Raw genomic sequence first — 26,516 nt, 5'->3', positions numbered from 1 at the left:
CTTGGGGCAGAGTAAGGGGCGAGGAGTTCTGAGATGTAAAGTGGAGCCAGACCATGTGGGGACTTGAAAGTGATCAATAGGATCCGAAATTGAATTCTGCGCCGGATGGGGAGCCGATGTAGCTCTGCCGGGACTGGAGTGACGTGTTCCCATACGTCGAGGGTTTGTGTGAAGTCCTGCTGCTTCATTCTGAACCAGCCGTAAACGGGCAACTGCTGCATCATTTTGGCAAGTGAATGATGAGTTACAGCGGTCTAGGAAGGAGGACATGAGGGTGTGGATTAATTGTTCGAATCTTTTAACCTTTCTCTTCCCAGGAAGTATCTCCTCATTATTAAACATGTTCTATAGTCTCTGCCTGCATATCAGACAAATCTTTTTGATACCCTCCATGGTATCATCAGAGTTCAACATTGAAGCTGCCCTTTAATATGTTGTGCAAAATATTACAATGTCCAAATCAGTTATTAATACAGTTATTAATCAAAGTAACTCTGAGATACTGAGTTACTTTTTAAGCTAACTAACCTACGTTATGATGATGAGTACGTGTGGCGGGTGATGTCCGCTGCTGGTCCAAAAAGCTAAACAAAGGACGGAGGATGAGGGGGAGACATATTTTCTCCAGCTGGAAGTTTTGTCATTCTGTGGTGATGGAATCTAATCTGAAGGCCACAGTCAGAGAGGTCCATTTTGTTTCCACCACAGCCAACATCTGGACAGCAACAACAAATGCTCTCTCTGTGTGGATCAGCATTTCAGCTTTGGAACACAACAAGGCCACCAACAAAATATGAAATACCAAGTAATAAGTAAAGTTTTAATATTAGTTATTGAAGGAATTATAAATAAAAAAGTAACTTATTACACATCTTCACTTTCTGAGTAAATCGCCGAACACAGGCATATAGAATAAACATATATCCAGATAACAAACATAAATCACACAGGTCGAATTTTTATGCTGTACTGCATATTAACTCTTAGAAATCAGGATTCCACTTCCAGGTCCATTTGCATCTGAAGAACATTTTTTTGAGGAAAGGATTGTTGAAATCCTCAAAGAACTGTTTCATCAGGGGTTCTTTCTATCATAATATAAAAGGGTTCTCGACAGAAACCCTGGGTGAGCTCTAGATAAACCCTTTGGACTATAAGGACTATGGGTTCTAGATAAAAATGCATGGAATATAAAAAGGCTCTCGGTAGAACCCCCTGGGTGGGCTCTAGATAAAACCCAGGAACCCTGGGTTCTTGTCAGCACCCTTACAGGGTGGTAAGATTCTGGCTAGAACCCTCAGAGAGGCCCCTGGGCAGAACCATTATACCATAGAAGGGTTCTCTCTCTGCAGAACCTTTTAGCAAGGACTTTGAGTGACACCTTTCACGGATGTTTCTAGGCGTAACCATTTATGTCGGGTTCTAGGCTAAACGCTGAAAAGGTTCCAAGCAGCACAGCAGGAATAAACAAATTTAAATGTTAGAGACTCATAAATCTGATGCTGTTTATGCCTGGGGTCTTATGTACATGTATACACAAACACTGCATTCACAACCCATACATGCAAATGTGATTTTATTCAAAGAGGGTGATAAATTAGCGACCGTCATTTGAGAATTTGTGCATCCAGTCTGAACACGCTGTCTGTTGCCTTAAAGGATCTCTACCTGGAACAGGCTGCGACTGCTCCGTGCAGCCACTCCTCCTCACAGCTCCGTGTTTCCTGCTGAACAGACTCCCGGTCCTGTTGCACGTGGGAAGAAGGTAACAGCAAAGAGCCCTGAGAGCCTCTGTGAAAGTCCCTGTTTTGCCAAAACTTAATTCTGAGTCAACGAGGCTCTGAGTGAAGAGTCGAGTGTCATAAAATTCTCACACTTCACTGCTGGCACAAAGTAAAGTTGAGAAGTTGAGTCAGGTAAGTCATTAATATAACCAAGGTTGGGTAGTTATGGATTAAATTTACTCAGGATCATGTAACTATCACACCAGAGTACATTTGAAAATTATGTGATTAGATTATAGTTACATTGTAAATGATTAATTGATTACATGTTTAAAATATGGCAAGTTAAAAATTACATAAAAAAAAGATAACCAACAGAGCTGCAATGATTTGGTCAATTATTGGATTAATCGTCAGGTATTTTGATAATTGATTAAATGTTTTGAGTCATTTTCTAAGAAAAAAAATAAGCAAATTCTCTGATTTCAGTGTCACAAATGTGAATATTTTCTTTTTCTTTAGTTTTCTGTGACAGTAATGTGAATACAACACACATTTTATGGATACTTTAAGGTACTTCTGTTACCTTACTTCAAGGTAACATTTACATTTTAACAGTTTTCTATCACGTACATTTCAAATAAAGTACATTTAATTTAAAATAATAATTAATTAAAATAATTTAAGTAAAAGTTGTTCATCTGATTTTTTTTTTCTTCAGGGTCCTGCCTCTTTTTTAGTTTTGCACCATGATTCTATATTGTGTGAGTTTAGACGGCAAAAAAATGGGTAAAAATGGAAACATTACCTAGAGACAACATGGTACCATTTTGGGTTTGGTTGATATTGTTTGTTCATATTAGAACAACTAGAGTGCCATGAAATGTGATTTATTGTAAAAGAGAACAGAGTAAATGTCAGACTTTCATAAATAGCAGAACAGCAGGTATTAATAAAAAGTCAGTCTACAAAGAACATGACAAAAGTTTTAACAAACTAATAATCAATCATTTCAGAATGGCAAAGCTGAAAATGACACGCGGATCAAGCTTAGGAGCCTGGCAGCTGCTTTTGAACAACCAGGAAAAGAAAATTACAACTAAATCAACCAGGAAAAGAAACTCAGCCTGATAATTACAGTTCTACAGTTATTCAAACCTGAGGAAGGTCTTATATCAAGTTCCCTGTGGCATAAAAACATAACTGTCTCATTTTTTTTAACTGCACTATAAAAAGTATATTTTATTAGCAGTTAAAATGATTAAATGTTTTGAACGAGTCCCATTCAGATTTGCACTTCAGTGATGCCTTAACCTGCTATTCTCATTTCAGTAAAAGCATGTTAGTTAGGTTTCTTTTAGAATTGTACATCTGATGTGAAAGTGAAAGTAGCACGACAGTCACGTGTGTTCCAGATTTTTACACCTGCAGCTCAGTTGCCATTTTCTCTTGGTGACTCATGAAGAAAGTCAGTCTAATGCAAGACAAAATTATATTTTGTGATCAAATAATGTATTACATCACATAGTATTTTAGACATTATGGTCCACCTGAATCGGTTAAACTGTGTTGTTTAAGTTTTTGTAAACTCACTGGATGAAATCAGCTATCATGAAGTCAGGCTAATGTTAAGTCATGCTAACATTATTATATTTAACAAATAAAATAACGCACTAAGATGACTATAAAAAGCTACTTTTCCTGAGCCCATACTATTAAGGTGTTCTGGAAGATTATTACACGGCTTTGCTGAATACTTGATTCTGATTGGTCAGTTCCATTCTAAGGTGTGTTATTTCTGTATATCAGACTGTTGCTATGAAGAACGGGATGTTGCTATGAAGAGGAGACTGTCGCTATGGATGTAGTTCTGATCATTGACTCTGAAGGAGCAATAAAATAATTTTTAAATCCAATAAAATCATTTCTAAATTAACAATTGTGTCAAATTATTTTTTTTAAACAGTCATGTAATGAATGGGATAATGTTCAGTGAGCAGGCCATTATTGCACCAACCTGTGGGAGGTTATTTCACAATAATGACCTGCTCACTGTACATAATCCCTTACATATTTTACTTTTCGGTATAGCTAATAATTAAGTTGGAAAATCTGAAACTTTTAGTCTGCCTTAAATTTAAGTTGCATTAATGCAAAATGTTGATTTGAAAACAATTTTACTTAAAGAAATTGTGTTCATATAACTTGCTAACATGACTGGGAAAAAATCTTTTGTGTATTACTAATTGAAGTTTTTTTTTTTAAAGTTGGTACATCAATTTTCTTTTTTTCAGTGTAGGATTAATCATCAAAGCCAGACTATTTTTACAGCAACAATTGTACTATACAGTACAAGATTTTTATTTAATTGATATAATCCTGTTCATGTTTTGATCTGACAGGTAACACAGACTGCCCAGTAGGTTTATGAGCCGTTTTGCTGATTTTTATTGCAGGTCTATTTGCAACAAATTTGACATGTTACATCAGTTTAAATTGGCCCATCCCAGGTATCATACCTCCTTTAACCTGTGGGGCATAGTTTAATTTACAACTGAAAAGGAGCGGCTCATTTTAAACAAACTAATTGCCTGCCATGTTTTATTTTCATGTCTTGCCATGTCAGGTTCTGCCAGTGACGCCATCAGCTGCGATAAAGCCAAATCAGATTCGGGGAGGAGCCATTTGTGTTTTGGCCTCCTTCATCACTCAAACAGTTAGCACCATGGAAACACAAACACTGGGTGTGTCTCAAACTGGTTTCCAGATCATCAAACTTGTGAATTGTTCAGGAAGTCAGCTACTGTATTTTGTTGGGTGTGACAAAATCAAGTGAACTCGGCCCTCTATTCAAATATCCCACTCTCATCAAACCAAATCGGAGCAGCAAGAAAACAAAGTACCACATCTAGCCAACAGCAGAGTAAACAATGATAACTCACACAAGTTGTATATAATCAGTTAAAAAAAAAAAATCTGTCCTGTCCCAGTTCTGGGAGAGTGACTCCTTTCCTGTCCCATTCCTGTGTTGTCCACAGTCCATGCATGTAGGGTGACCGTACAGGGGCGTTCCCAAACTTTATTGACAGGGGTGGCCCAAATGGGGCATTGACTTATGCAGGGGCGGCATGCAGCGTGCACACACGAGCACATTAATGTACCATTTCTCATCATCTGTTTTAAATACTAACATCACAGTATCTTATAGTTTTTAATATTCCTGCATTTAACATTTGCACCTGCTTCCACACTTTATTCTTTAAGTCCTCAAAAGAAAATCGTACCTCCATTGTACGTCTTCAGACTCCTAAATTCATCCTCCACATCGTCGTGAAAAATACTTTTATTTTCATGATTTATTATTTAAAGCATAGGAAAAAACTGGGTGGCCAATTAGATTTCAGGTGTGGCCACTGCTGCCCATTTGATTGACTGATTACTGATTGTAGTTTCCATTATATTCAGCCTAAATTTGAGTCGTTTGCGTACATTGGGTTGGCTTGATATTCTCCCTGTTGGGCAGAGGGTAGCAAAGATGGTGACATGTGACTTGACCCACATATGCACATTGTGATTGACATCAAACAACCCTGTGATAACAGCCTACCTGCTTTCTTCAAAGCGGTTGGATAAAAGCCAGATTTTTTAAAAAGCTTCTGTCATGCAGTGGTTTGACTTTTGAGAACTAGAGCCAATCAAAATATGGGACACTGTCTCAATATGTGGGATGTGGGACAAGGGAATATAATGCTGTGAAGTCCCACATAAGGTGGGACAACTGGTCACCCCTACATGCGCTGGTCAACTTGCAACCAGCCAGCAATCAGCCACCTGAGCAGACAGGTGAGAATAAAATGACAACAGAACAGAGGCGGCAAAAATGACTGGTAAAAGTAGAAGTGTGAGTCAACTTATTGGTTCAAATAAAAGTGAAAGACTACAGGCTCTGTAATGTTATCAAAAGTAAAAAAAAAAGTTGTCCTCTTAAGGACATTCATTCATCACTGCAGTGCTAATAATTATGGTAAAACTCACCTTGGAGTGCAATATTGAGATTATACAATGGTTACCAACAAAATAAGATATAATGTATTCATATTGTGTTGTTCTCAAAATAAAAACTTTGTGCTAATGTTATCTCCTGACTAATAACCGGAAAACATCTGGGGAACTGAACACCAGGAAATACTCCTTAAAAAAACAAACAAAAAGAATATAGTTTAAAAAATAGATAAGGCACACAGACTAACAAGATAGATGTGTTTTTACCAGAAAACTAAATATTTTATTTTAATAAGTGAAATTGAACAGACAGGGACTGGAGCTGCTGGGAAGGAAAGTATTTTACAGACTAAGGTAAATTACATTAAGTTATTACAATTATCACTACAACACACCTTGATTTAATTCTAAAAGTGAACAATAAATTAAATAAGACACAGTCCAATGCAAACTAAAAAACAAGGGAGTGTGTCATCTGTATTGTTTCTCAGTACATTTACTCACATGCATAAAGTGAAGGGACTTCACCATGGGTGCCTCACTTCCAAACAATATAGCTGTCTGCTTCTGACAGGAAATACAAAAGATTCAGAAACAAACAAATACATAACACCGTTGATTTTACAAATATGCAAAATATGTCAAAATAATAACTCAAGCAAAACAAACAATACGAGTTAACAGTGAAGGGGAAAACAATCCAAAAAGCAAAGTGGTGAAACAGCAGCAGGTGATGCTGCATAAGGAGGGAAAAACAGAATTAACCAGGCTCACCATATTGCATACAAATATACTTTGGAGTTGAGACCTTGCTTTAACACATGGGATCACTCGGGTGAGCTGGAGGGCAACACAACAAACAAAGGGCTAAAACAAAGGGCAGCCAACTTTTATATACTGAAAAATGGTCACGTCATGTACATATTAGGACACCAAACACTACCAGCCATAGCAGGGACAGAATGCTGGAGGCAAAGGGGGAGAAAAATGCCAAACAGGTGTATTCTATAGCCCTAATCATGGAATTGGGCAAGGGAGGAGTCAGGCCAGGGCTGCATTCACCAACACTACACAATAACAAGTTCACCTGCACTGAGAGAGTATCCTCCACCACACTATGTGATGAAACCAAGTTTACTACTCCTGCAAGAAAGCTGATCCTTAGTAATGACAAGAACCAGACATTATTTATTGTCCCTCTTGCATCAGCAGCCAACTGGAGATAACATTAATGCTTTCATTGTGGAATTTCTCAAACTGGATAAATACCACACATGTAAACAAAAACCTGAGTCTTGCTGTAACTAAAATATCTGCTGAAAAAAAATATTTTTTTTTCCATGGGCAGATTTAGCTGCTGCTGCACAAACTTCACATGTATTTTTAAATTAGTTGCAGCGTCTTACAGACTCACCAGGCCAAAGCTGGTAAAGTTTCCATGTGATCCAACACTTTTAATAACTCCACGGTGTTGTGAAATCAAAAACTCAAAATGTATTTTAATTTAAAGAGCATAGATTCCCAGAATTCACATCATGTTTTTATCTTATGTAAGTTTCAGTTTCAATCTACGTGTGTTGGTGTTTCGCTTTTCAAAAACAACATTCTCACTGCAGTCACAAACCTGTTTGCCCTCCAGCCTGCAATCTGACAGCACCATAAATTATAGTCATTAAAGAAAGCTGATTTAATTATTCTATATTAGTTACTTAAACAATAGCCTAACAGGAGGTCATATAGTCTATATACACCCACTGTGGTTTATGATTTATTTTCATTACTAAAAACTTTGAAATGCATCCCCTCTATGGGTGGAGTAATGTTTTTAGTGATGAAGACGGTGCGCTGTCTTGTAGGTTTAAACACCAGCCTGTTTTAAATTTCAAGTTGGTCACTCAGAGTACTTGGTCAGAAGTACCTGTATGCATTTCTATTTTATTCAGATGAGCCTGCAGCCCTCAGGCTTTCTTAAAGATCAACAATCATTATTAGAAGCCACACCCTAAGAAAAACCACCTGATGGTTGATTACATAATCATAATAATGTTCCAGCATTAGAGCACGGCCATGCATCCATAAATGCAGGCGAGCTTGGCGAGATTCTTATCTTGTCATGCTGAATGTGGGCAGTGTTTTTGGTTAAGGCAAGGCCGTAGAATTGGGTAGAGATGGTAGGGAAATGTCCCAAACAATAATAAATGTCCAAAACAATAATAAAACCATAACCACTAGGACTGGGTATCTGCTAAATAAATTTGATACTAGTACCAATACCAGTATCCTTAAAGTGACACTGATACCAATAGAGGAACTCATTCGATGTTTTCCCTCCTCTTGCTGCTCCTCCTTGCGTATACAATTAATAACAGTTAACAATAAAGTTATCTGCAATGCTAACTCACTACAGTTATTTTATTTGCAGCTGTCAAATCCATTGCATGACACCTCCCTGATAAGCTCAGCAAGCCACAGTGAGAATTTGGTCACCATCAGGGGTGAAAGTGACTAGTTACAATTACTAGTTACTGTATTTAAGTAGGGTTTTTTTTGGATACTTTCATGAGTAGATTTTCAAGTCTGTACTTTTACCTATACTTTAGTATAAGTTTCACCATGTAATCTACTTGGCGTAGTATTATAGTGATGTAACAGTTGAGACTATTGAAGTTTCCAGGGTGATGAAACAAACCTTCTTTGTTACAGCTCAGCCTTTTCCCTGAAACTACTGATGTTATTTTACTGCTCTGACCTGATCATATTTCCCATAAAAAAAAATGCATGTTTTAATAAAACCCAAGTATTCAAAGAGCAATATTCTGTAAGGAATTAAACATTAAAATCATTTGACTAAATGACTCTGGTGACACTGACTTCCCATATTGCCTCATAGGATTTCATTAGACCCACATACTGTCTGCGGTTACCTGTCACGAGACAATCACACCATGAGAAAAATTTGAATACTGAATCAGTGTCTAGCCGGGGGAAAGCTAAGTATCACGTTTGTGAACACAAGATTAGTGTTTGAGCCTCGAGCTTAACAGTAACAGAAATGAACCAAAGTAAGCACAAGTACAGCTTATACACTTAAAAACGGTTAACTTTGATTAGGTAACGATAGTTCTCAAGCACTGTAGATAATTCACTTAATTTTATCAATTGCTTTTGCAAGTCCGTTCTACAAGTCCCTTAAAAGATTTACAGCTACAGTGCAGATACCAAACAGTTTGCTCATTATTTTAGAGTTACAGTCTGTTTTTAAACTGACGTCATTACTCTGCGTTTCCTTGGAATCCCCTGCCATTGACTCACCAGTGTCCCAGAATTCATTTCACTCTATGGTGATTCACCACCTACCAAACAGGGAACAAAAAGTCAGAGAAAACCAATGATTTTTAGGAGAAACTTAATACTTTTCTAATGTTTTGGAAAACCTGTTTGTAAAGGGGCTTTTAATTTAATTTCAAACTTGTAGGCAGTGCATATGCATGATTATATATACATGTTTGTTTATTCAGTTTCCTTTACTGAATTCTATTATTGCATGCTCTCTAACTTTATATTTAAATTGTTTGAACAAATAGAGTAAGCATTGATTTGATATTCAGTAGTGTACCAATATCAAGAGGGAGTGCTGTTGTACTGAATATCTACATGGCTGTGATTCAGTCGTAGGCACAAGGCCACAGACCAAGTGTAGAAGATAATCACAACATCAGCAGCAGCAACAGTTCTTCAAGCACCATTTACTAATTAACAGTAATAAGTGACAACAAATGATGAATTATTTCTTCATTTAAACATTTATTTGGCTTCCCCAACATAACTGGTTCTGCAGCTGGACAGGGACTGGACTGTTGCCAAGTAACACATAAACATTTTCATGCTCAGTAATGTTAGCTTGCTAGGTCCTTTTGTGTAGGTCTAACCCCCAGTGCCCTTACATTAAAAGAAAAACACAGCAAATGTGCCCTCTTGGATGCCCCTTTGGTAGGTAAAACATGATAAAATGCCCTCTAGGGTGACCCAATGTGCAAGACAGTTATTTATTTATATGATTTTTTTTAAAATTTTCATCCTTTAAAAGCCACCAGAACACGGGGAACAAAGTGCCGATGACAACCGTGACATGCGCACGGAAAGAAAATAAAATGCTGCACAGGTTTAGAAAAGTGACAGTGACCACTGAGCAGAACAGAGCAGGAGTTTGGATTTATTTAAAAGTAAATAATACTCCAAGTAGTTTTTGAGAAGAATACTTTGTACTTTTACTTAAGTTTGTAGTTTTAGTCATAAATTAGTAAAATTTCAGTAACGTAACAGTGCTCTGTTACTCTGTACTCTGTTCCACCACTGGTATATTTAGGATGATCTGGGTGAAAAATGATGCATCAACTTCCCAAACATCCAGCGAATATAATCTTTCCATTTCGGATGAAAGATTACTTTATCTTTCCCTCTGTTTGTAAATCATTATCACACCTCACTGATATGGTCAAAGTTGTGCAGTTGCAAAGCAAACAAGACTGTTATTCCTTCATAAAAACTTTATTGTAAGAAAGAGGCAGCATTGAGCGCAGCTATTATGTGTTTTTTAATGAATCTAATGCAGAAATGTGTCAGCTGGGGTAGATATTTGTCCATGGCAGAATAGAGGCGATAAAGGTTATGAGTGGTTTCTCTCGATTATTCATGGCGGTAATAGATGTGAGCTCTACAGCACACAGGTCGTTGGGCTCAGTTGCCTCGGGATTTTGGAGACGGGAACAATGGTTGCTGCCATGAAACATGAGATAACAGCATGGTGGAGGGAGGGAGCCTGTTACAGTGGCTGCTAATTGGTCTGCACATGCCCAGTGGACCTGCCCCTGAAAGACCCTGTGTTCTGCTGCTTTGCAAGAGTTTATCCATTCATACATTTGACTGTACATGAACACAGAGAAAATCCCGTTCCATGTTTTAGAGTTGCAACACAGAGATGGATGAGTGTGTGTGTGTGTGTGTGTGTGTTTCTTTTTAGAATCACTTGAGAAAAAAAATTAATCCCCTTAATGGGATAGTTCAGATAATTTGAAGCAGGTTTGGAAGAGGTACTTATCAATAGTCAGTGTCAGCAACAAAATGTATTTTAACCACTTATAAAGGGTTCACACAAAAAATGAGTATCGCTCCAAATGAACGTTCTATTTAGAATATTTTCACTGCTTTACTTTGCCGTAAGACAGACATTTCTGATGGGAAAGCCAAACGTTCCTCTCTTCAATCCAGCCAAACTCCACAGGCAGAATAAGTAATTTTACCTCACAGAAGAATGGGAGCTGCTGGTCTGCTGCTGCCTTGATCTGTTAGTTTGTTTGTGTTATTGTGAGACTTTGGTGAATGTGAACTGTTCTTATAAAACTTCAAAGTCTCACAACGATAAAAACAAAGCAACAGATCAAGGCGGCGGTGGTCTACCAACTCCTGTGTTCTGCGAGGTAAAAGAACTCATTTTGCCCATGGAGTTTGGTTGGTTTGGAGAGAGCGATATTTGCCTTATATAACAGCAGCTTCCTGTCAGAAAAGGACTGTCTAAAGGTGAAGTTAAGCAGTGAAAATATTGTGCATATAGTGCACATTTAAACTGATATTAATATTTTTAGGTGGATGTCTAGCATCAGAAAGATTTGTCTGTGCTGTTCATAAACACACCAGGAGGATTGTTGAGTCTCACTCCCAGGGCATCAAATACTGATGTCCTCGGTTGCTAATGCATCCCGAGCACAGCAAAAATAATGAGAAAATAAGAAATAACAGGTAGAGGGCAGGGTCTCTGCAGAAACAGCCAACATCACACACTTCTAGAGGGTCATAAATGATTTAAAGGGATTATCTTTGCATATTATGGCTAAATAAAATACCTTTTGCTGCTGACCTTGTCAAAAACAGTTCATTGCTTAGCGTCTGTACACTGACTGCTGATGAGGACCTTATACAACCCCACTTCAAATAACCTGAACTCTCCCTTTAAATTCTCTTCATGTGTGAGAAATTTGGCCGGCAGTGCTTGTGTTCAGACCACATTTTTGAAATTCAGACTGTTTCACTTTTCAAGATTTAACTGCACTTATATTTTTGGAAGAAAAAAAAACCCCTCACAACACCAGGGGCCAAATGTTCACCGCTCGGCATCAAGGCTCGCTTTTGAAAAATGAAAAATGTTCAACCAAAGCGAAATATTGCTCCGAGTCCAAATATCTCAAAATGTAAAGTAAAAGCTCACCCCCAAAATGAGAATTCAGTCATTATTGATTCACCCTCATGTTAGCTGAAGCCATTGAAGTCTCCAGGATGATGAAACACATCAGCCAGTTAGCCTTCATCGTTACATCTCAGCCTTTTCCTCAAACTACTGACGTTATTTTACTGCTCCGAAATCCTGTCCATGATTTCCCTAAAAAAAAAAAAAAAAAAAATGCATGTTTTATTATAAGCCAAGTATTCAAAGGACAATATGTGGTCACTTAATAAGATGTAATAAGTCATACTTTGCATCAAATTAGACGAAAACTAGAAATAATATGTTCTTTCTCAGACAGTATTAGACCCTTGTTGGAAGTGTTTTGTTCTGCACTGTTAGACCCTTATTAAAGGATGATTTGAGACACATTATGACATAACTGTACTGTAAATTAAAGTGCATTGTTCCACACTGTTAGACCTTTATTCAAGTTTATTAGAGGGTAATTTGGGTCACATTATGACAGGATTATTTTCTATTGTTTGAAACCTAATAGACTTTATTATAGGGTAACTGCAGACAACTTACAACAGAACTGTACTGTAAACCAAAGCGAAATCACATATATGCTAATTATATGTTAAAAACAACATTTGAACCAAAGCTACCATTTAAATGCTAAAATTATAGAGGTAGAGAGATACTTTCATATCTATGTTTGACTGCACAGACTCATTGTAATGCTGTAGTCACATGATTTGATTTGAGATCTGAGATTTGAGAAGTAGGCATCCATCTCACACTGCAAAGAAGGTGTGTCCAAAGTAGCAGATATGTGATTTTTTCTTTACTTTACAAAGCAGATCTGTTGTTATGTGTCCCTAAACACCCTCTAATAAAGTGTCAAACTATATAAAGTGATAAACTTCTTTCATATTATTGGTGTTTGACCTATATTAAAATAATTTGTTTAAAAACTGGCTGATGGCTGATCCTCATAGGATTTCACTTGTCCCATATACAACGTGCCGTCTGCTGTGCCTCACGCTGTCATGAGACAATCACACCACGAGAAAATACTGAACACTGATTCATCGGAGGCGTCTGGCCAGCGAAAGCTAAGCAATGCATGCTTGTGAACACAAGATCTGTGCTTGGGCCTTGAGGTTATTCCTGCTATGCATCATTGCTAATATATTGCCAAATTCCAGTCTTAACAGTAACAGAAATGAATCTCATCTGGGTGTGGAAGGCAGGTCTGGACAAGCGCTCACCCACACTTTGCTGAGTAATTCATGACGACTGTCGCAAATCCATGACTATGGCAGATTGCCCGAGGCTGAAGCTCTGCAGTGACGCATTAGTTTCCGTCAAATACCAGCCAAATCATTACAGTCATTGTATACAGTACACACTGCCGACAGGGGGATGACACTGAGCTGAGTTTGTGGCAAAATCTGTCTGGAGAGGTCTAAAATTACGTATGAAAATTATGAAACAAGCCTAAAAGTGAACATTCTTGTTGCCTTGAAACTCTTCTCCTGTGACATGGAAATTCTGGAAGATAGAATAACGAGGAAGCACTGATGAAAAAGGGAGTGTTGTTTCATGCATCTTCAGAACCGCACATAATTCATCCTGTCATTCACGGAGATGTTGAGCAGCTTCCAAGGGTTTTTTCCCCAACTGTCAGCCAACGGATTTTATACTTCCGTGAATGCAGTTTCACACAGTGTGCAGAGTAATTTCATCGTGCTGTTTGTAATTACACTGGTAGTTCAGCTTCGTTAGATGTTATCACGGTCCATTTGTTTATTTGTTACCTCGCTGGGAAGGTTATGTTTTCAGTTTGTTCGTTTGTCTGACAGCAGGGTTACAGAAAAACTACCGGCCCAGCTTTCACTAAACTTGGTGTAAGAGTATTACATAGGCCATTGAGAGCCCATTTAATTTTAGAGTGGATCAGAATCATGGGACAGATACACAAATTATTTTTCACTTTTGTTAACATTGCAACATAGGTCAGTTATAATACCGGTGTCTGTTGCGCATGCACAAACCCATCATAATTTAATTAACTGGCATGCCTTGGTTAAATATAGCCTACAACTGCTAAATAAATAAAAGCAGCAGGTTTATGAGAAATAAACAATGTCTTAATTATCCTTACTGTTTTTTCAACTCTATATAAGCAAAATAAGCAGAGTCTGTTGTCAACCTGTCCTGTGAACTTGATAACAATATTATTTCATGTAAAAGTTCTGCCCCCCCCCCCATATATTTGATATTCCACTCCTTTTTATCATCCTATTATTGTAAGTTTTCTCCTTTGGGGTTTATTGTTTCCAGGGCTGCAACTATAATCTGCTGATCATTTTCATGATTAATTGTTTTTCATTAATCTTTTAGTCTATAAAATGTCCTACATTTTTGAAAAATGCTCATGACAATTTTCCAGAGCCTTAAGTCACATCTTTAAATTGCTTCTTTTGTCCAGCCAATAGTTCAGAGCCTCTTCATCATAAATGACAGCAAATCTTCCCAAGAACCTGGGATCAGCAAATGTTTGACATTTTTGCTTTAAAAAAAAGAAGACTGAAACGGTTGATTGATCATCAAAAAGTTCTGAATTTCACTAATTGTTGCAGCTGTAATTGTTTTATTTCTCTTTGCTCTTATGTTTGTACATCTCGTGTGTATGTATATACCTATTCTGTATGAATACAAAGATGAATATGAAGTGCTTTTTAAAAAAATTGTCATGTTGAACCAGTTGCCACCAAACTGGGAACTATTGTGCAGAGAGGGACATAAAATAACCAACTGTCCCACCTGGTAGGAATCTGAATCCCACAGTCAGGAATCTGACTGGACCGTCAGAATGAGACCACACGCACGTCTTTTGGGACGGCCCACAACTTCTAGAATATTGGCAGAATATGCAAAAAGAATTAAAAAAAACTGTTTAGACTTTATATTGGGAATATTACCAGACGATATAGACAACATTAACAACCAGATATTATTATTGAGAGTCCTACTTTTAATTGCCTGGCTGAGGCTGCAGCCCCCCTCAATAACGCACTGCAGGGAGAGAGTTAAGGGTGTTTATTGCATGGAAAACATAACTGCAATGTGACAATTAAAAACAGATGCATTTTAACTAAATGGTCCCCAATAACTTCATTTTTTTAAATTGCTCAATTGGTTTATTTTCTATTCTGACTGACTGATTGAAAATGTAACAACCTATTTTTTCTTCCTGTGTATTTATTTGTTTTCTCGGCGCCCATGGATGAAAAGGATTATTCATTCCTGCTTCTTGAAATAACGCATGGACATTGAGGGGAGGCCTAAACTCTTTGAACATGCTTATGTACTGTACCACTAAATGTTAAAGGGAAATAACAAGAAATTAAAAAACAAAAACAAAAAAACAGTTGCCACCAGTTTTGTTCTATTAAACATTGATCAGTTAGAGTTTACAACTGTCATTTTATTTTAAGACTTTAAAGCAGCTGCAAGTAACTTTTAAGCGTTGTTGATGTTGGAGCACAGTATGTCTACTGTTATAACCACAGAATATAATATAAAAGAAAATGATCTAAATGAATATCCCTTCCTTTCTCCCTTTATGTGGCATATGACTCACTGTAACTGCCAGAGAAAATGTAAACAGAGGCTCTTCCAGTTTGCATATGATCTGATTTCAAGGAGAATCTGACAACTATGCAGCTTCTTGCTTATTATCTTATTTGTATATAGGTTACTTAGAAGCATCATTATTAAAATATATATATATATGTATACATATATATATGTGTATATATATATATATATATATATATATATATATATATATATATATATATATATATATATATATATATATATATATATATATATATATATATATTTTAATAATGATGCTTCTAAGTAACCTATATTAACCTATATATATATATATATGTATACATACATGCTTTTGTCTCCACTTTTCTCAGGTCCACTGTTCTTTTGGTTTGAGTCTGGTCACTTACAACATAAAGAAAACAGTTGAAGCTTCTATATTTGAAGCCTCATAAAAAGTGTTTTTATTGTGTATTATATGGAACTGAAGGAGTAGATCATTCAAGCGTAATTCATAAGAAACAGATGCCATCTTTCCTGATTTTCATCATCTTCCAGTATCTGAAACTTCCTGAACAAAAACTGGAAAGTGTGTGAGAAAGAAAAAAAAAAGCGTGAGAAAGTGTGTCTGTGAGGAAGAAGAGGGTGTGTTCGCAGGTGTGCCAGCCCTCTTCTGTGTGCGTGTGTGTTTGTGTGTCACTGGCTATTGTTGTCCTAATGTAACACCTACCTGCTGCTGTGTATAAAAGACAGCGACATGATTCATCTGCCTCAAATTATCAGTTGAGTGTGCCAAACACTTCCGGCTCGCCAGCGGTGAAACTACTTCAGACTAAGGCTCAATAACAAGTGTCTGGCATGAAGATGAGGAATCTTCTTTTGGGGGTTTTTCTGGGACTTCTTGCTGTGGTCCACTCTTCACCTGTTTCTAGTGAGTGAAAGTCCTTTTTCTTATTTTATTTGCTTTTCAGAGTGTATCTCGTTTAAACACTTAAACCGATACTTTTGATTTTAGCTGAGCATCTGTGTGATTTTATTAGCCTTGTGATGTTTGAGGAGTAAACTGTAGAATTAAGAACCAAATTCAGGTAGATTTGTTTAGATATTCATGGGTGGTCAGTGAAATTCTTTAGCTTTGAGACATTCCTCCACCTCAGGACTCAGGAGGCCACGCAGTCATGGATTTTACAGTCTAATAAATACAGTAATTCTTCAATACAGACCTCTGAAATTTAAATAATTCCCATGGTGTCCTTTTTCTTACCCCGTGAGTCAGCACTTACTCCGCTGCCACCTAAGATGCTCTTTATGTTTCAGGTCTAACTCCTTCTGTAAGAATACCAGAGTAGTATTTCAGTGCACCTCCAAATTACACACAGCGATCATTGTAAAATGTTCTGAGCTGCTCCAGGAGGTGCATTAATGCGTATGTCTGGTGTAAGGTGAAACCAAAGAGCTGTTACACAAGTCTGGGCAACCGGTAACTTCATAGGGAGCAGCAGAGCTGGACATGACTGGACAGAAATGGAGAGTGGAGATGTGTGATTTGACTCTCAGGCATTTTCATTTGTTAAGTTTTTAAAATTCACTTCTTAATACCTTTTTTAACCTTTACTAAGATTTAACAGTCTTTTGTTTATGATGGTTCGGTGTATTATCAGCACGATTAATTTAAAGTATGACAAGTTAAAGTGCTTGTTCTAAAGAAAAATGGTCCCTGTGACTGATATTATATCCAGGCGTATCTAGTTTCAACAACTTTGTGCACAGTTAATTTATGCCAGTGGTTTTCAACTGAAGGATCGGGTCCCTCCAAAAGGTCACAAGAAACATCTGAGCGGTCATGAGGTGATTAATAGGCTATGAAGGAGAAAAAGACAAAGTTATGCTGCACAAAAAGTAATTTAAATGAAACCATCTGAGAAGTTCTGAGGAAATTTTTCCTCGGAGGAACTGACAACTCCAACATGTGAACTCAGAACTACTTTTTTCATAAGCAGCAATTCGGTTGGAATCCACTAGTTTATTCTTTAACAATGTATTTTGCGAGAAGAAGAAGACCTGAAATTATTCAGTGCAATATATGTAGCAGGGGACCCTGCTGAGTCTCTACATCAGCTAAGGCGTCCGTTGCATTAAAAATGTTGAAGTCCCATGTAAGGATGTACAAGAGCTTCAAAACTACTCATAAGTGCAGCACTTGAGCAAATGCCAAATGCTAATTCTTTCCGTCAATAATTATGCTAATGTGCTATAAAATATAAAAGCATCAACACTATTAAGCTAGTAATAATCATTACTATTATTATGATTATACAGGGGGTTAAAATGAATTCAAATGAGCAAAAAAAAAACAAAACAATGAATATTTGCATAAATTATATGATAAAGCACTTTGCCTAATTTGTCCTCTTGCTTCCTCCTCCTTAAACCCCGATAATGGCTTCCTTCCAACTAGAATAGAGAAAAGAAAGAGTCACGGTTTACTCATTTGTTATACTGGGTGTGTCGAAAGTGCTTAATAAAACTGATGCTTTGATGAGGCTGCTTCTCTTTTGTTAACTTACTCATAGATGATTAGTCACCCAGGTTAATCATTACTGTTTCTCACCACGCCTCACCAAAACCCCTACACAAGTTTATACAAGAATCTGGTTCAAAGCACATAATCCCTGTGTGGTGATTTAGTAATGCCCCACAAAAGCCTGGTAACTTTCCTTTCTGCTCTTGTCAGGGCTGGTAGGTAAATACTTCAAGTGACCTGTGGATTTTTCCGTGTGTCTTTTTGTCCTAGATGAAGAGGCCGAGACGGAAAGGGATCTGGTTGATGAATTTCTTCTCCCTACTCTCACAACTGAATCACCCAAAAGAAATGCGACCGTTCCAACAACCCAGCAGCCGATGTCTGAGTTCAAAGAGAGTGACACGGTAGAGGGCAGCGGTCATGAGTTCCCATACGATGCAACAACAGCTCCAACTTCTACAACCACGGTGTTGCCAGAGGACGCCACCCAAGCACCTCAGTCTGGTGTTACCTCTCCATCACAGCCAGATGAAGCCCTGTCTATGGATAATGATGCAATTGAGGACACCACCGTCATGTCCACGACCACCGTGTTCTTCCTGCATGGAGATGAACACTATGATAGTACAACCCCAAGTGTTCCCCATGCTCAGAGTTCTACATCAACACCGTTCCCAATGCCCTCTGACGACTTCAGCTCACATTCATCCACCACCCGAGCTCCTCAGTCTGGTGTTACCTCTCCATCAGAGCCCGCTGATGCACTGTCCACAGATAATGACGTAATTGAGGACACCACTGTCATGTCCACGACCACCGTGTTCCTCCTGCATGGAGATGAACACTACGATAGCACAACCCCAAGTGTTCCCCATGCTCAGAGTTCTACATCAACACCGTTCCCAATGCCCTCTGACGACTTCAGCTCACATTCATCCACCACCCGAGCTCCTCAGTCTGGCATTACCTCTCCATCAGAGACCACTGATGCACTGTCCACAGATAATGACGTAATTGAGGACACCACTGTCATGTCCACGACCACCGTGTTCTTCCTGCATGGAGATGAACACTACGATAGCACAACCCCAAGTGTTCCCCATGCTCAGAGTTCTACATCAACACCGTTCCCAATGCCCTTTGACGACTTCAGCTCACATTCATCCACCACCCGAGCTCCTCAGTCTGGTGTTACCTCTCCATCAGAGCCCACTGATGCACTGTCCACAGAAAACTCTGGTGATTTCTCAGGATCAGGATCAGGATCAGAATGGCCCAGCCTCTCGTTTGCAACTACAACATCCAGTATGGCCTCTATGTCCACCACAGAAACCAGCACTGCATCATCAACCTCTGAATCAAAAGAAGAGAGCATAAAAAGAGAAAGAATAGGAGTCCTCGCTAACAGTGAAGGTAAATAACTACCCCAGCTGTTATGCCAGTAATCTTGGTTATTTTGTCTTCCTCATCATTCATTGTGATTTTCTGTTCTCATTTGAAGGACTACACAATACTCTACCTCAAATACCTGATTCACCCACGAATGCAGGACACAGTACCCCAGGTGAGTCCAAAAAAAAAAAAAAAACATATTTAATGAACCAGATTTTTACATGATTGCACAACATATTTACTTTATTTTAAATATTAAATTTAAAATTTTAGAGATATCTGCTGTGAAGGTGTCTGGCTTCTCTGGAATATCAGGGGACTAAATGCTATCTCTGTGTACTGTTAAAAAAATGACCAGTACCAGTACCAAAACCAGTGCCCTTGAAGTGATATCGATACCAAAAAAGCAACTTATTCAATGCCTTTTTTCAAAGGTTCTTTCTAAGAAAAATGCTTGCAGTGATTGGCTGTAAGCAAAAACTTTCAAGGCACCTCACTGCAATAGATGTTTGAGTTTTGAGCCTAAATTAAACTTTTAAGTTTTGAAAAAGTTTTACCAACACTAATCTTTTGTTGAGATAATTTACTTTTCTTTGTTCACTAAACATGAAACTTTGACTCTTTCAGAAACCCCCCAAAATTGGATTTCAAAAATTATTGAGTAAACTCATTGAAGGGAAAGTGAATAATGCTTAATATTTTACTATTTTCAAGTAAAACCATGGTGATACTTTGAGCACCACTCATGGTGCTCAAAGTATCAAAAAAAAAACAAACCACATTTCTTGACCCGGTTACTCAAGATGATCCACAGACCTTGTTATGAGCAGTTTCATGGAGGAACTACTTTCTGTCTGCAGTAAAATCTACCAGAACTACTTTCTTTCTAAAAAGTGTTACATTTTTTGTCTGCCATTTGGTGCCATTACACTGAAGAGAGGGCAGGCAACTCTACAGCCAAGATCTCCAAAATTCTGCAGCTCACACCAAAACTATCTAGATGGATCAATAGTGCTACACATAAGAGGGAAAATGTGAATCTTTGATTCTGGGGTGAACTGGCCCTTTAAGATAGCCCATGTTATTAACTCCAGCTCTCTCATATCTGCAGGTTGGATCATCATTGTTGGTTTTATTGTTGGTGTTGCAGCACTGATAATGCTCTGTGTTGCCATCGCTACCAGAGACAAGTGAGTATTAAATATCAGAAAAGAGGCAATATTTTTGACTATAACTATCATGAGCATACAATTTAATGCTAATATTACTTATTGCGCAGGTGGAATGGACCCAGACAGGCATCCCAGGCCAAAGCTAACCCCTCAAACCAGCAGAGGGAGCTAGAGATGGAGACATTCATGCACAAAGACAATCCCAGGGAGAATGGAAAGGTGGCAGAGTACACAGTCATCCCCCTGGATGAGCTTCCAGAGAACTATTCATCACACTGAGGTTCACAAACAAACCCCTCTGGAGGCTTCAGACTCATCACAGAACCGCAAGTCCGTGTTTGAATTTGATCAGAGGAACAAAACTGTCGGGGCTGTTGAGCTAAAGGTTTGTGTGGACTTTCATAGCTCTGGGCCCAGTCTGAATGTGAATCATGGACTGGTTTTTCTGTCTGATGTTCAAAAACTCTTCACTTTACCATGACACTATACAGCAATAATTTGGTTGATATATTTATTGCCATAGCGACTGTTTTGTTAACTGTAAAATACAAAAGTGGTTGGGTAGGATGCACAAACGTCATTTATTTCAAATGCAGTTGCAAAGACTTTACAGTGTTTTATTTCCTTGTTTTTTTTCATTGTAAATAATGTGTTTGCTGAACTCACAGGTCTGTTATTGGCCACAAGAAAATATCCACTCTGGGGAAAATGTCTTTTTTAAAGTGCCTTTGTTGTAATATATTTTAAATCTCTATGTAATAATGTTATTGAAGACTGTGTTGTGGATTGTAACTTATATTAAGCTGCTCTGGTTTCCCACATTCATTGTGGAAGCTCTGTAAATGCACAGTGCTCAGCCCACTAACTCATTAGCTTCTCCTGACATCCTACGCAGCACCTCAGCTGTTGCAAACATGCACTTATTGAATGTTCATGTGCTGTATCACTTCCTCCCTCATCTGAGAAATAAACACAACGGCAGCTCATCAATAAACATTTATTTGTTTCCGTTCATATTTACACACACGTATTAAAACATTTACACACTTTCGGTCCATTTGCCTGACAAATATTTTTGTGCACCGTCAAAGTTTACTCAGTACAAGTGCGTTCAATCCTGCTTGCATTTAGTCAGTCAAAGTCAAAAGAAGTTTTGCATTGCAATGAAAGTCAGACGCAGGGAAAATGTTGAACACATTCTCAGACCAACATGTGCATAGAATCAAAAAGACAGATAGAAAATAGAAGTTTTATTATCTAATTTCACATGTTCATAGAAAACACTTCCTACACAGGCCAGTTGACTAAGAACGTATTGTGATGTAGATCAAGGCTCAATCATAAATGGAGCAGATGGAAAAGTTCTATGATGAATTAACAGATAATGAGCGTTTGCAACCTGCTTACAAATAACACTTTAGACTTAACTGCATGCAGTGCATACGTCAAAGTCCAGTTTCACTATGCAAATGATATGCCAGTTTTTCACATTAAATTCTATGGAGAGCACATACAGAGCTAGTTGACCTCGTTGTCATGGTAACAAAACGCTGTTGTGAAAGTGTTGTGGTTTGGTTGGTTCAGGCAAGAAAAATACTTATGAAAACATCATAGTTTAGGTCAAACTAAGTATATTAGATTACGTGTTATGTTAGGTTACGTTATGTCATGTTATGCTATGATATGTCATGATACACTACTTTACATGACTTTACGTTATGTTACATATGCACTGCACACAATGTAGTCTTAAGTCGTGTTACTTTTACACAGATTAAAAAGGATGCTCTTGTTTTTGACAGAAATCCGAGTACGCTGATGATTATTGAGGAAGACTCTCATCCATTTTGGAGGTAAGCAGTGCTTGAGCCAAACATGAGATGGCTTGTCGAGGTCCCATGACATGTAGACATACTGAAGCTGCCAACACCAATATCCCATGCACACAAAATGGCCTTAATGTGCTCATGACCCTAAAAATAACATTCACTTAGTAATTAAGTGAGACATGTTGGGCTTTCCTTCCAGACAACCATTGGGAGCTCAGTAGTTTCTCTTAAAAGCAGATAAATTGTATGAATTATTTGTAGATTAATAACCCTAAACTCACAACCTACTGAAACAACTAGTGGCCCATTAAAGAAAAAATAACATTGTGCTAACATTGTTACATATATATATAGTTATAGTCTTTATAGAAACATTTAGCATAGCAAAAACAATTCTGATAGATTACATAAAATGTCAGATTCTATACATTTATACACTTTATCTAAAGAGTATATACACAAAGTGCAAGGAGGCACTTTAAACATGAACGTATAAGCTGTCGCTTATATGAAAAGAGAATAAATAATCCCATTTTCTAGATCTGAACAGATTTCTATACAGAGCTGAACTCAAAAACATGTACACATACAGCCAACATCCAATCACCTTGTTGTTACGGCTTCGGTATTTATGCGAGTGCTGGAGGCAGAATTCAGTGTGCACTTACTAAACAGACGTGACCATAGCTAATCAGCATTACATGTAATTACAAGCTTGCTATTTATATTCAAATTGGCTGCATCGAAACTGAACTCTGCAATATCTTGCGAGGAAGGCCCAGCCGTCCTCGCTCTGAGTGTCGTTAAGCTGGAGGGTGGAGAAACTTTACCTCTTCTACTAAAACTTGAGTCCCAGTATTCTATTGAAATGAAGAGTGGTGACATTTATCCAGAAATGTGTTAGTCATCACTTTGACTGCACTCTGCAGTTGACATCATCAAGGCAAGGTTGTCATAAAGCAATAAAGAAATAAACAGTTTGAAATAAAACACAGAGCAATGCACTGGCCTGCTGCTGAGAGACTGAGAGACACCACCACCCGACTTTTCTTTTGTCAAACCTCCACCTTTCTTTCCTTCTTAATCTTCATCTCTTGCTCTCAGGAAACACACGTGAACATACATAAATTCCAGTACACAGGCATACTTTTTGACTACAAACAGAGACTCAGTGCTTTGCTCATAAAGAACATATATACAAAAATAAATAAATAATTGGGAGGGCACCCTTCACCAACACTATTTTCTGCTTCACGGCTCTTTGCAACACATCCTGTACTGTTTGTTGCCACATTTAGAGAGCACATGCTCTCCCCTTATGGTCTAAGTCCTAAGCTTTTGCTTCTTAAGCCTGACCATGTGTGTGCGACAGCACAGTGTAATCCCATAAGTCAAACAGTCAAAGGTAATGCAGTGTTTACCTGTTCTCTACTTACATCATAATGCCACACTGTTTCATTCAGATCATGATCTGTTTACATGAATGATGTACATGATCATTTACATTAAAAGCTTGTATTATTTAGGAACCTTTGGTGTTTATGGACATAAGAAGACAAATTCTGTCAGAAATCACAAATACGAAAAAAACAAAAAAAACAAAAAAAAACATTCACCATATTCACACAGTGGACATAACTCAACCTGTGTTCCAGGTTGCAAGCCATAAGAAGGTACAGAATCTGACAAACTGTTATCGTGTCACTGCTTCCTAATTGATCAGTAACTGAAAGACTGAAAATCTGGAGGGACATCGGGTCGTATTTCAAGCTGAAACAACATATTTGACAGTCCTGCATGACTGTGCAAATTTTGTCCTTTGTACTGCAAATTGGACCAATCATTGTGGCTTCCCACGAGTCAAACCGATCGCAGCAGACCCACGTGCACATGTCATAACACGTCTCAATGAACCGACACAGTGTTTTATTTATTTATTTATTTTTAATATTGACTTTGTCCCGAGTACTAAAAAGATAAAAAAGGTTTGTCAGTGTTATTGACGTTTATCAGTGCTCTGTGTTTTTACATGTTGAAAAGAAAAAAATATTTTGCCTCTTTGTGGAATACTCAGGTCTTTACTTACAAAAAAAAGCATTTGGTAATGTTACTTAGAGCAGTGGAACAAGTTGCCTTTGAAAACAACGAAAAACCAACAAGTTTTGTTTTTGTTGTTTTGCAATTTTTATTTACTCCTGCAAAAAAATTGCAAAAAATCCTAAAGATTTGCAACACACATCGCAATCTTTTAGGGAAGCTGCTGCGAAATCAGGTAGTTTTGGCAGCAACAATCCCAAAAAAGATTTGATATCCTGTTAACTACCGTTAGACAACAACAAAGGTTAGCATTAACCACCTCATAGCTAATGTTACTGTTTGGTATTGTTACAGGATATGAAAAGGAAAATAAATTCTGAAATATCAATGGAAAAAATTATTTATGCCTTTCCAATTGTAACATCTAACACTATCAGATGGTAATATTAGCTTGAAAGTGGTAAATGCTAACATTAGCTGTCATCTCACAGTAGCTAATATGTTGTCATATATGTTCTTTTGCCTTGAAATGTGCCTGATGTCCCTCCAGATTTTCACTATTCATTGTTTTTTCAGTTGCTGCTTAGGAAGCGTTTTGTTTATACCTGTTCAGCCTGTAACACAGAAGTTCAACATTTGAACTTCCCTCCCTGGGTGTGACATCAGAGGAAAATGGCCGCTGTGTGAATATGTGAAATTCTGGTGAGCTGATTTTGTTGATTTGTTCTAAGTCAATTAACACCAACTTTTATGTTCGCTCACTTGGTCCTTGTATCAAATCAACCCGGCAAAGCCATCATCCAGCCATCATCTCTCTGCCCTTCAAGCTACAAAGAAAATGCTTTGATACAAAAGAAAAATGATTTGTTGCACAAGGTAGAAGAATTCTTTATGTTGACAGAACAGGAATCTTGCAGCAGCACCAAGTAAGGCCCTGAGTGTCGTCAACCGAATGATTTATTCCTCTGTACAAAGTGCACGAAATGCACCAGTCTGATACAGTTTGTGTCTAGTTAGTGCAAATGCAACATCTAAAACAAGCTGGCGAGTCATCTGTGGTTTGCTCCAGTAGCCACCCAGACTTGACTCTGCTAAATTTTTTTCCCCCTCTTTTTGTAGCTGATTTTTTTTTCTTTTTTAAATATTGTTGTGTTGGTAGAAAGCAAAAGCTGCTGAAACTCAGGGTAAGGCGCAGCAGCATCTTGATTTGCTTTACTCGCATTTCCACGGTCCCTCCTCAACAAAAGAGAACTCTGCAGTCTTGCCATTTTTGCCCATGGTGACCTGTAAGCAATTATCAAGAACATCTAACTATGGGGCCAAGGCACCGTCATTCAGAAACCAGTCAGTGGTTGGGAGCAGAGAAGCCATTTCCTCGTTACATTCAGGCCATTGACCTTTGGGGGCGGCGACGTTAACGTGTGAGTCCCCAGCATTCAAATACATGTCATCTCAGACACTGATACAATGACACAGTGATGCTGCTTACATGTCAATCTGGTTTGTCAGTTACAAGATTATATGAAAACAAGGATAGTTTTTCAGAGTTGGCCATGTATTTTATGGATTCTCTGCCCAACCGAATTACAATACTGAAATAACCAGAATGCAACTTTAGCATCAAAAACAAAAAGTTGCATCATACAAACAGTGAAATATCAACAGGATTCTACCGTGTGAGTGAAATTCTCTAAAACTAACAACAATTTAGCTCATTTGTTTTGAAAGCTATAGCTACAATATTGATAGGAGAGGATCTTTGGTAGGCATTTCATGAATGTACGCATCGCTTTGGATGAAACATGGTGAAACAGCAGTCTTTATGTATACCACTGGCTGGCAAAACTCTTTCAAAAGTTGGCCAGAGATGTAAAAATTGTAATTTGGTCAGGGCTGCCACAAATACATGTCCAATTAACATAATAGAAAGATAACACGTCCAATTAACAAAAGAAATAGAGAACAGTTTCTTAATAAGATCAAGAC

General features: G+C 37.9%; 2 protein-coding genes across 3 annotated transcripts in view; one reads left to right on the top strand and one right to left on the bottom strand.

Moving 5' to 3' along the window:
* LOC146332595 (uncharacterized) overlaps positions 1 to 21,658 on the top strand; it is a 29,261-nt gene extending 7,603 nt beyond the window's left edge. Inside the window, exons 2-5 of the mRNA XM_084724291.1 lie at positions 18,371 to 19,513; positions 19,602 to 19,664; positions 20,604 to 20,682; positions 20,772 to 21,658. Of these exons, the coding sequence (XP_084580417.1) occupies positions 18,371 to 19,513; positions 19,602 to 19,664; positions 20,604 to 20,682; positions 20,772 to 20,943 (1,457 nt within the window). The 3' untranslated portion in view covers positions 20,944 to 21,658. The remainder of the gene's footprint in view (positions 1 to 18,370; positions 19,514 to 19,601; positions 19,665 to 20,603; positions 20,683 to 20,771) is intronic.
* A 3,142-nt stretch (positions 21,659 to 24,800) lies between these two features.
* slc1a2a (solute carrier family 1 member 2a) overlaps positions 24,801 to 26,516 on the bottom strand; it is a 38,954-nt gene continuing 37,238 nt past the window's right edge. For both annotated transcript variants that reach the window (XM_084733180.1, XM_084733250.1), the window contains exon 11: positions 24,801 to 25,814. In XM_084733180.1, the coding sequence (XP_084589306.1) occupies positions 25,743 to 25,814 (72 nt within the window). In that variant the 3' untranslated portion in view covers positions 24,801 to 25,742. The remainder of the gene's footprint in view (positions 25,815 to 26,516) is intronic.

Source organism: Lutjanus erythropterus, chromosome 1 (genome assembly GCF_056507025.1).
Source record: "Lutjanus erythropterus isolate fLutEry1 chromosome 1, fLutEry1.hap2, whole genome shotgun sequence".
Classification (NCBI taxonomy): domain Eukaryota; kingdom Metazoa; phylum Chordata; class Actinopteri; order Lutjaniformes; family Lutjanidae; genus Lutjanus; species Lutjanus erythropterus.
The sequence above is the reverse complement of the archived record's forward strand: the minus strand, read 5'-3'. Positions and strand labels throughout refer to the sequence as shown.